Genomic DNA, 12,004 nt, shown 5'->3' with positions numbered 1-12,004 from the left:
AACAGAATCACCATCAGTAGCCCAAGGCCTATTCCTGCGAGGTCAGACACGCCACCTCTCTCTAGCCCTTTCACCAACACTGACACCAGCCATTTCTCCCGCAGCACCGACCACTTCTCAGCTGTGCTTGCTAATTCACTGTAGTGGCCACACAGAACTCACAGATTATGGGGTTTATTAGAGAAGCAACAGGCTACAATTCAAGTTCAGGAACATGCTCAGTCTCTCTTAGCCTGCCGTCTGTCAGCCGACAGTCTCTCTTAGTCTCTCTCCCAGCAGTGCGTGTCTCTAAGCAGCGCGTGTCTCTTGCATCTCTCTCTCAGCAATGCGTGTCTCTCGCATCTCTCAGCTGGCAGTGAGAGATATCTTCTGTCTCTGCGAGGGCTCCTTTTGAGCCTGGCGGAGTGGCAAACTAACCAATTCCAGCATCAGAATCTATACACCTGAGAGAGAGTGAACTTCCCAGAAAATTACTTAGTGCTGCTCTCAACAGAAATACTGCAGGTGAAGAACTTTAACAATCAGGAGCTACTTAATTGCTCACAGAAGATTCCACCATGAACTTTACAAAAACTTATGGCTAGAAAAGCTGCACTATGTAATTTACTACACTGTAGTTGTTCAGATCATTCCATGTGAGATAAAGTCTGTAGTTCCCTAATTATACCCAGGGGATCGCTTCCTTTTTTTTTTTTTTTAATTATTTGGCACAATCCTTTCTTCTGAGTATCAGCAATTAATGTGACAAGACACTTGTTCTTGAAATTTTCTGACTTAAAGCCAGAAGTGGGAATCCAGTTTGGTAGGGTATAGTGGGTGAGCAAGATAATGAACATACATGATGAAAGAGGAAGTACTTTCTAGAGTGGGTGAGTGAGTTACTAGCTCTTAATGGCTAGATCACTTCACAAGACTGTTGTTGGGTGCTGTTGAAGTAGGTGCAGTTGGAGCCCAGCAACCATTCTGAGATAAAAGACCTGGCTATCTGTTCCCATAAGATTTTATCCTAGGAAACCTTAGGTTTCCATTACTATGAGGCAGCATCAACAGCACACAACAGCATTGCTCCATAGTAATAAAGTATGAAACTGTTGTATCCCATAGCTACTTAATATAAATTTGTAAAATGTGTGATTTATAATGATATTTAAGGAAAATGTAGTATATATTATTGGTAATTGTGTTCTTGAGATTTCTCTTCTCCCTGGAACCATTAAAGCTAGAGATCTTTGAAGATCTATCACAGAGCATGCATTTAAATTGTTTTTGTACTAACGGCAGCCATTTGTAGTCATCCACCTTCTGAAACTATCTTTGGGACATAAATGGGCAAGTAGCATAGCACTTACCTGTGGCTGACATGTAGCCAGGAATATGTGGCACATACACGTAGGTCTTGCTGATGTCATCAGGTTTTCACCCAGGAAAGACCAAACTTTATTAACAGAAGAACTCACTGAGTTCTAGTGAGGGCCTTTACAGCTATTGAACATGTATCACTGTCAGCTCTTTAGGAATCAGTAATTTATGTTTCAGTGGTTTTAGAATTTGTATGGAACCAGTTAAATTCTGTGCATCAGTATTATATTTGTCATTGTTCTTAGCCACAGTTATTTCCTAGTCATATACTAGATAGTTAAGCTTGAGGGCAGTGCTTATAAGGAGTTCATCCAGATGTTTTAAATGCATGGGTCCATCTTCCTTTGTTCTTAGGGTTTCTTTCGGAGAAGCATTCAGCAAAACATCCAGTATAAGAAGTGCCTGAAGAATGAAAACTGCTCTATCATGAGAATGAATAGGAACAGATGTCAGCAGTGTCGCTTCAAAAAGTGTTTGTCTGTTGGAATGTCAAGAGATGGTATGTTCCTAGTTTAAAGAGTGCTCTTCTTAAAGCATGTGGAGCTCAACTTTTATTCTGAGCATAAACCAGAACTAGAAGCTAGTTACCAGTGTCCCTCTTGTGCTTAGAGTGAAGCTGATTTCAGAAAAACACTTTCTGATACCTTGTAGGAAGCTTAATTCATTAAAGTCAAATTTTAGCATTATCATCCCAGAACAACTTTTGGCTCAACTTCTTTTGTTAAAAAGATCTGTTTTTTTCTTATAAAATTTATTACTCTGCCCCAATCTTTTGTAAAATACTTAGTTTTACTTGATACAAGAGCCTTGTCTTTTTTCCCCTTGATTTCTTAGCATTACTGAGGAACCTGTTTCTCCTTACATGAATTATTTCTCTCACTTTCCAGCCCTTAGATGATAATGTGCTTCTGGGGCTCAGATTATGAATGCATGGAAAGAAGATGCAAAATTGACAGAAACATTTGGGTCTGGAGTGAAAATGTTTGCTTAATTTTGGCATAATCTGTTCTCATAAAACTAAAAAGTTGTGATAATTTGTGCAGCTATTAGTTTTATCTGTAGATGACATCTTCGGAAGATTTGACTTACGATTTGTGCTTAGGAATATGATTTTTGGATGGTCTCATTTTGTTCTAAGTAGCATAACAAGTTTCAGAGGCATTAGTGTAAAACCCACTGCTGTGGAGGTGGTTTTGACTCATAGTGACCTTATAGGATAGAGTAGAACTGCCCAATAGGGTTTCCAACACTGTAAAGATGGAAGCAGACTGCCTTATCTTTCTCCTGTGGGGTGACTATCAGTTTGAATCACTGACCTTTTGGTTAGCTGCTGAATGCCTTAACCACTGTGCCACCAGAGCTCTTTAGAGGGGTTAGTCTAGTGGATTAATTAAGAAATGCTGAAAATGAACCTGATATTTATCCAGGAAAGGTTACCCTAACTAGTGTCTTGTTGATGGAGAAAAAAGAATGCACTAAATAATTTTTTCCGTAATTGATGTTTTGGTTTTCAGTTGCCTGACTTTTTTTTTTTTTTAAATAGCACTAGAAATGCTAATCCAAGGTTGGTGGGTTTTGTGCTTGCTCCAAAAGAATGATTGTAATCATTTGTAAAAGGAAGCAGTAGAGATAGAGTGTGAGACAGGATAAAATTGTTTGTCTTTGATAATGATAATGTGGGAAGCTACCATTAGATTGATAAGACTTTCTTGCTGGGTGGGCATTTGAATTACTATCATCTCTGTATAAATGTTAGTGTAGAAAGAGATTACCCTTTTCTCTCAAGGGTTAGGATTGTTGAAAAACAGGGCACATTCTAAGACTAGCTCCTGAAAGAATGGAAGATGAACAATCTCATTTTTATTTGTTTCATTAATTTTAATTAAACTACAGCAAGTTTATTTTCTAATAACTGTATTTTTTTATTATGTTGTTTTGTTTTAAAGGATTTTCTTTTTCAAGAAGCTAAACAGAAGAGAGGAGGTCATTTACTTGTTGAATTTTGAGAGTAAGGTTACAAAAATGAATTGAAAAGGGGTCTGTTGTTCAGGGAGTGATTGATATCCATTAGGTTCCATTAACATTAATGGATGTGGGTACATGTATCCCACATGCCTTCTTGGGAACAGAGCCCTCAACCTTGTTAATAATGCGTTATTTGGAATGCTGGTCTGCTTCCAACTATGGTTTTCATTAGTTAATCTCATTTTTTTCCTTACATTTACCTTATAAAATACCCAATAGATAGATCTTCTCTTTAGCTTTGTTTTTGGGAAAAAATGGTAAATCTCTCTTCTTACTCCCTATTCCCTTTGGTGCTTCGAAAAATACAGCCAGCAAGTTTAAAATAATTTGGGCCAGAAGCGTATAAACATTCTTTACTTGTATGGCTAGAGGCCATACTTATCAGAGATAATTTTGTGTTATTGTTTTATACTAATAGGTCTTATTTAGACTAAAAACCAATAAAAACTAACTCACTGCTGTAGAGTTGATTCAAACTTATAGCAATCCCTCCTTGGGTTTCGGAGGCAGTATCTATATGGAAGTAGATTGCCTAGTCTTCCTTCTGAGAGTGGCTGGTGGGTTTGAACCACCAGTCTTTTGGTTAACAGGCAGATACCTTAGGCAGTATACCACCAGAGCTCCCTTATTTAGACTATTGACGTTAAATATCTCTTTCTTCAATAGCTGTTCGGTTTGGTCGTATTCCTAAGCGTGAAAAACAGAGGATGCTAATTGAAATGCAAAGTGCGATGAAGACCATGATGAACAGCCAGTTCAGTGGTCACTTGCAGAATGACACGTTAGTAGAACATCATGAACAGACAGTATTGCCAGCCCAGGAACAGCTGCGACCCAAGCCTCAGCGGGAGCAAGACAATATCAAAAGCTCTTCTCCGTCTTCTGATTTTGCAAAGGAAGAAGTGATTGGCATGGTGACCAGAGCCCACAAGGATACCTTTATGTATAATCAGGAGCAACGAGAAAACTCAGCTGAGACCACTCAGCCCCAGAGAGGAGAACGGGTTCCCAAGAACATGGAGCAGCATAACTTAAATCATGACCATTGTGGCAGTGAGCTTAGCAGCCATTTTTCCTGTAGTGAGAGCCAGCAGCATCTCAATGGACAATACAAAGGGAGGAACATAATGCATTACCCAAATGGACATGGCGTTTGTATTGCAAATGGACATTGTATGAACTTCTCCAATGCTTATCCTCAAAGAGTATGTGATAGAGTTCCAGTAGATGGATTTTGTCAGAATGAGAACAAGACTAGTTACCTGTGCAACACTGGAGGGAGAATGCACCTGGTATAGTGAAATCAATTATTTTGCTCACTTTGAATCAAGGAAAGCTTTGAAGGTTTTCTCTATTTCAGGGGATATACCAGTTTGGGGGTGGAGTGTTAGAAGTAAGAGATGTACAAAATCAGTTGTGTGGGATTTTAGGTCAAGTAATTGTAATAAACATCAGGTGGTGAATGATGTTAAATATTAAGGTAAAATTTTAATCATGCAGAATTGGTTCTTTAATTCTTGGCAATCTCTTTCACAATTTAAGCATTTTGATTAATCAGTATCTTAGTAGCTTTGGGATTTCCTCAAAGAACTGATCTTTTAGCTTGCCATAGTCAGTAGTTCTTTGATTTTTAGGTAAAGAGCTTGCTTTCATTGTTATATTACAAAAATGTTTTTGGATATACAACATAGGTTTTATTGTTTGGGAATTTAGAATATTTTAATTTCATAGGCTAATTTCTATGAAGATTTTCTCAGATTTCATCCTGTGAGTTAATGTTACTTATATCAGTCAAGTTTTTTTTTTTTTCATCAAATACAACATTACACATGGAATTCCAGTATTTATAGTCAACCAAAATTTCATCAAAAACAGCAGTACTGCACCATTTCGAGTTTAAACCATGAGGCCCCTTGATAGCGCTTGGTATTTTCTATAGCCAGATAATTAAAGTCATTTTTTTTTTTCCTTTTCAAAGTTGTCATCTCTATCCCAATCTTTGTGTTAGACTTTTTTTTTCCTTTGTGATTATTTGATTCCACGAATCTGAAAGGTAACTTGTATTTTATTAGACTTAGTGACTGCCTTAAGAGTGGGATAATCTGTAAGCATTTAGGTCCTTTTTTTGTGATATTCTCCATGGTTATAGAATCATCCTGTTTTTGGATCTTCTGTAGATTTAGATTTAAAGGCTGATTACTTATAGAGTATATGGTGCATGTTTCATAATCTTTTTAGTTTTCTCAAAATTTCTTTGGCTTCCTACAACACCCCCTCCCCCAATTCCTCATTGAGAAGTGTACCTTGTATCTCTAGTTATTGTCTCCAAATTGAACAAGTGGAAGTCAGTGGTCACCCCATTGTTTATGAAATAGTGACCTTTTTGAAAAAGTGAGGTACTTCACTATGTTTGCCTTTCCTTTGAGAAATTATAGCATTGTAATTCTCCTTATTTAGAAAAAAAAAATTAGTCTTGGAATATTAACTAGATATGGATTCAGGTCCTAGGCTGATGACTTTTATGTTTGGCTCAGTCACTAAACCTCTTAAGAGTCTCATTTCTTCATCATAGAAATAGTAATTATAATATCTGCCATAACTAAACTCACAGCATTGAGAATCAAATACATATGTGTGAATTTGTTTTGAAAATTGTAAAGCACTACATGCCAGTGATGAGGCAGTGTTACAAAATTAACTCTTAAACCTGTGCAGCAAGTTTTTAAAAAAGCTTGTTATAGATGGCATTTTTGCTTAAACCAAACCAATTCCATTTCCATTGAGCTATGTCTGACTCATGGAGACCCTGTGTGTTGCAGAGTAGCTTTCTTGGCTGTAATCTTTATGAAGATGATTGCCAGAATTGCTATTTAAATTAGGTTACCGTAAGTCTTTCTGTAGTAAGTTGAGTAGCAAATGGAGAAAGTGCTAATAATAGATTTTCTTGTACTTGGGGGTTATTTTCGTGTTGGGAGTTTCTGATAATTGAGATGATGTTTTGAAATTCCTTTATCATCTCTCACAACTTAAGAATGTTTCTGTTTTGTGTATTCTAGGTTTGTCCAATGAGTAAGTCTCCGTATGTGGATCCTCATAAATCGGGGCATGAAATCTGGGAAGAATTTTCTCTGAGCTTCACCCCAGCAGTGAAAGAAGTGGTGGAATTTGCAAAGCGTATTCCTGGGTTCAGAGATCTCTCTCAGCATGACCAGGTCAACCTTTTAAAGGCTGGGACTTTTGAGGTATGCTTTGTTTATCCTTAATATTGATTCAGGGCATGTGGTATTGTCATGAAATTTTTCATTATGCTCTAATAAGTATTCAGCAATGCAGAAGAAGAGGGAAGGAATACACAGAGTCATAGTATCAAAAACAGTTGGTTGACGTTTAACCATTTGAGAATGTAGCGTATGATAAAGAACCAAGGGTGTCAAAGGAAGACGTTCAGGCTACACTGGAGGAATTGGTGAAAAACAATGTTCTGGGAATTGACGGAATACCCACTGAAATGTTTCAACAAACAGAAGCAGCGCTGGAGATACTCACTTATTTATGCCAGGAAGTCTAGAAGATAACTACCTGGCCAACTGACAGGAAGAGATTTATATTTGTGCCCATTCCAATGAAGGGTGATCCAACAGAATATGGAAATTATCGAACAATATCACTAATACCACATGCGAGTAAAATTTTGCTGAAAATAATTCAAAAATGGTTGCAGCTGTATATTAACGGAGAACTGCCAGAAGCTCAAGCCTGATTTAGAAGAGGGCATGGACAAGGGCTATCATTGCTGATGTCAGATGGATCTTGGGTGAAAGGAAAGAGTACCAGTTGTGTAAATATACTTGTTTTTTTAATTTTTATTGTGAATTGGGTGATAGTTTACAGAGAAAATTCATTTTCCATACAGCAGTTCATATTCATTTTGTTCCATGACATTGACTGCAATTTCCCACAGTATAACAGCTCTCTTCCTACTTTCTCCTGTAGTTACTCTTCCCTGTGTGCTTTCCTGTGAGTCCCTGCTCCCCACCCCCAAGCTGTCTACCTGTACAAACACAGCCCTTCTGTTCTCCCTTGATTGATCACTCTAAGGAATTACCAACCTCTAATGTAAATGTTCACCCTATATGCCTATATATTGTTTGGCTGAAAGCCACAAGAGTGAGTTCAGTTCCAGACCTGAAGGATAACTAGGGGTCACAGTCTTGAGGGTCTCACAGGCTATATTAGACCAGTAAACCTGGTCTTGTTTTTAATTTTTTTATAATTTTGAATTTTGTTCCATATTGTTCTGCCACTCTATCCAGGATCTCCTGCTCTGATCCCCCTCCAAGTGTTTGACAGTGGTAGCCGGCACCGTCCAGTTCTTCTGGCCTTATGGTCATATAGGGTGAGGTTCACATGGTCTACTAGTCCCTTGGACTAATTGTTCCCATGAGTCTTTGTTTTTCTTCATTCTTCTTTGCTCTGGATGAAGAGAGACCCATTGTTGCATCCAGATGGCCATTTCTAAGCTTTTAAGACCTCAGTCACTGCTTATCAAAGTAGGATGTAGAACAATGTTTTTTTTGTAGTATGTTATGCCAGTTGAGCCCGATGTCCCCTGTGACCATGGTCCTAAGCCCACAGGTCCATCTGCTCACTCCCTCAGGGTGGTTGGCTATAGCCAAGAAGTTATCAGAACTTTGTATCTTGTTAGCTCTGTTGTATATTTGGACATCATTACAGCACATACAAATATCTATGTGGAAATAAGGATATTTACATATATTTTATTGATTATGCAAAGGCATTCAGCTATGTGGATCATACAAATTATGGGCATTATGGCAAAGAATGGGAATTTTAGAACATTTAATTGTGCTCATGAGAAACTGTATATAGAACAGGAGGCAGTCATTCAAACAGAACAAAAGGATACTGCATGGTTTAAAATCAGGAAGTATGTACATCAGGGTTGTATCTGTTCACCATATTTATTAAGTCTGTATGCTGAGCAAATAATCTGAGAAGCTGGACTGTATTAAGAAGATTGCACCATCAGGATTGGAGGAAGACTCATTAACAACCTGCAGTGTGCAGGTGACACAACCGTGCTTGGTGAAAGTGAGGAGGACTCGAAGCACTTAATGATGCAGATGAAAGACTGGTCTTCAGCATGGATTACACCTCAACATAAAGAAAACAAAAATCCTCACAGTTGGACCAATAAGCAACATCATGATAAATGGAGAAAAGATTGAAGTTGTCAAAGATTTCATTTTATTTGGATCCACAATCAGTACCCATGGAAGTAGTGGTCAAGAAATCAGATGTCGTATTGCACTGGGAAAATCTGTTGCAAAAGACCTCTTTAAAGTGCTGAAGAGCAAAGATGTCACTTTAAAGACAGAGATGCACCTAACCTGAACCATGGTGTTTTCAGTAGCTTCGTATGCATATGAAAGCTGAGCGATGAATGAGGAAGACTGAAGAAAAATTGATGCATTTGAATTGTGGTATTTGTGAAGAATATTGAAAATGCTGTGGACTGCCAGAAGAAAGAACAAATCTGTCTAGGAAGAAATACGGCCACAATGCTCCTTAGAAGTGAGAATGGCCAGAGTTTGTCTCACATACTGTGGACATGTTGCCAGGAGGGACCAGTCCTTGGAGAAGGATATCATGTTTGATTACAGTAGAGGATCAGTGAAAGATGGGAAGACTCTTAATGAAATGGTTTGACACAGTGGTTGGAATGATGGGCTCAAGCATAAGCAATGATTGTGAGGATGGTGCAGGACTGGGGAGTGTTGATGTTCTGTTGTACATTGGGTCACTGTAAGTCAGAACCAACTCGACGGCACCTAACAACAATAACAAGTATTTATCATCCAGAGACTGAAACTACAAGCAAAAGATTGAACATGCTGGCATCTTGAGAAGAGACTAGGTAAATTCAGAATTATTTAGGACTTGAAATAAGGTGCTCTGTGTTGCCAGCATGCCCAATTCCAAGTTCCTAATACTGCTTTCAGGTGTGGACTTTGCCATTTCTGCACAGTGTTAGATATCTACTAATAAGCATAGTCTGGTGTTTACTATGCTCAATAAGAATAAGAAGGGTGAATAGAATGTGGTTTTGTGGTTTTTGTTTTAGAAGATTACAGGGTATTTTTGAAAATGTATCAGATGCTTCTTAATGTGTTACTGCTGCTACCTTGGATCCTCAGGGCCTCACATTACTTGAGGATCCTTGGCTACATTTGCTACTCCAGCTTCTCTTGCATTCTGCCCAGACTGGGAATAGCCATGGCCTTGGGACAGCCACTGCAACCAACTTCTGTGGGACACAATCAGATAGTGTCCTACTGAAATTGATAGCAGTGGCTGTCCCACTAAGGTGTGAGAAACCTCAGAAACTGCTCAGAATTCACTTATGCACAACCCAGAAATGTGAGGTGGTGAGTAGGGAGTTGATAACTGGTAGGCCATACCTCTGAATCTTTGTTCATAGGTGGAAGGAGGATGTGGTACCAGGGGATATATGTTCACTTCTCCCTGGATTGTATCAAGTTTTAGCCTGCTCAGTAACACCCCTGAATATTTGCTGTCCTTCCTTCCCTTCCTCATTTCTTTTTCCCCTCACCCCTGTTTCCTCCTAAGCTAGTGCATATATTGCGTAAGCTTTTGCCTCTGGCTATTTTCTAGGTATCTTAGACTGTGAGTTGGAAATGACTGGACTACAACCGTTTTGTTTTTGGTTAAGCTAGGATAGGAAGCTCTGGTAGCGTAGTGCCTAAGGCACTTGACTGCTAACCAGAAGGCTGGTGGTTCAAATCCATCAGCCACTCCTTGGAAGGAAGGTTAGGCAATCTACTTGGGCAGTCTGCTTCCATGGTGATAGCACCTCGCAAACCTAAGGAGGGGTTGCTATGAGTCGGATCCGACTCAATGGCACATAACAACAACAACAGGATAGAGAATAATACATAGTCATAAATAAAACAGCTATGGAGTAAATTCAAAGGTAGTGCCTATAGGTATTTTCAGTTGGAAGGAAAACATTAGACTTAAGATTCAAACCTAGAAGGGACATTAGTAATTTGAGTTTATTTCATTCATTTTGGAGGTTAGGTAACTATGGCCTAGAGAGGTTGAAAAGACTTTCTTGGATGACCATAAATTCGTAACAGCATATCCAGAACTACAGCACAGGTCTCTGAACTCGAGGACTTGTGTTCTTCCCAGTTCTGATTTATATTGAGATTGCTGTGTTCTAGAGTTAGCCCTATCTTCATAGAAAGTGTACTCTATTTTGGGTAAAACAAGTCTTTCGTTTTATTCACTGTTCCTCTGGTTATGAAGGGAATGTGTGGCATAGATGTTCACCATTTGGTATACTGGAGGAAGTGCTTTATGTAAGCAATATATGATTGTTAAATTACTTGATTTTATTTCAGTTATAACTAGTGTTTAGAGCACTTTTATTGTAATAGTTTATCTGTAATCTCTTTGGCTTATGGGATCTTGTAACGGTCTATTAGGATCTATCTGGTGTGTAACTTTGGCTGTATTTTAATGTTTCAAAGTATTGGTGCATTGAAATGCTGCTCTTTTTGCATAGGGCAGAGAGACCATGTGACATACTTGATAGCCTGAAGAGTTTCTTTAGTGCCTTTATGCCAGGACTTGGTTTCAAACTTCTTTAATTCTGTATTTGCATTTCAGAATCTTTATTAATAAAGTTTCAGAGTATCACAAGACTCAAGTATTCTGCCATTGGTGACTGAAATTTCTTTTGATGTTCTTGGATATTTATTACCTTGTGTAAAGACTTTGTCTTAAAATAATTCTGGGTAAAGATAAACTTAGTTTTTCTTTTATAACTTTCTTTCATACGTAGAATGTTACTTTCTTTCATACATAGAATGTTTCTTAATTGACTTGAACACTGAGTTACTTCTTTAGTAGTATTAATGAGCTTCTCTAAATACATTTAAGTCTTTCTTTTTTTTCAGGTTTTAATGGTACGGTTTGCATCATTATTTGATGCAAAGGAACGTACTGTCACCTTTTTAAGTGGAAAGAAGTATAGTGTGGATGATTTACACTCAATGGGAGCAGGGGATCTGCTAAACTCTATGTTTGAGTTTAGTGAGAAGCTGAATGCCCTCCAGCTTAGTGATGAAGAGATGAGTTTGTTTACAGCAGTTGTCCTGGTGTCTGCAGGTAAGAAAGCTGGTTCAAAATTGCAACACCTAGGTTATGGTTACCAGCAGAGGAGGAGGTTGCAGTTCCTGGGGTTTTGGCAAGCAGTATAGAGGGGAGTGGCTTTAAGAAAGAAGCTAAATTATGTGAACCTATTTTTACATAATTGTTTTTTTCATCATGATAGTAAAAGTGGTATAGTGGTACAAGAATGTTTATATCAGAGTCTTGGATTTACCATTCTTAGACTTGAGCTTTTGTTCATAATTTTTTAAGAGTCAGAATCTTTTCTTCATGGATTTATATTTTGGAAAATTGCATGACTTTAGGCAGATGATAGTAATATGAATCTAAGTTTAACTAAACTATATTGTGGGTTATTCAGAAATGGTAGCAGTACCTAGAGGTGTAAATGGGGTTCGTT

At 38.1% G+C, this 12,004-nt stretch overlaps 1 protein-coding gene across 1 annotated transcript in view; it reads left to right on the top strand.

The window, feature by feature from the left end:
- Positions 1-12,004, top strand: part of NR1D2 (nuclear receptor subfamily 1 group D member 2) — a 34,953-nt gene that overhangs the window by 7,242 nt on the left and 15,707 nt on the right. The window contains exons 4-7 of the mRNA XM_007936449.2: positions 1,714-1,858; positions 4,051-4,676; positions 6,441-6,626; positions 11,391-11,601. Of these exons, the coding sequence (XP_007934640.1) occupies positions 1,714-1,858; positions 4,051-4,676; positions 6,441-6,626; positions 11,391-11,601 (1,168 nt within the window). The remainder of the gene's footprint in view (positions 1-1,713; positions 1,859-4,050; positions 4,677-6,440; positions 6,627-11,390; positions 11,602-12,004) is intronic.

The sequence above is a fragment of the Orycteropus afer genome, unplaced genomic scaffold (genome assembly GCF_000298275.1).
Source record: "Orycteropus afer afer isolate SDZICR_OR568_19922 unplaced genomic scaffold, OryAfe1.0 scaffold00003, whole genome shotgun sequence".
Taxonomy (NCBI): Eukaryota; Metazoa; Chordata; class Mammalia; order Tubulidentata; family Orycteropodidae; genus Orycteropus; species Orycteropus afer.
The sequence above is the reverse complement of the archived record's forward strand: the minus strand, read 5'-3'. Positions and strand labels throughout refer to the sequence as shown.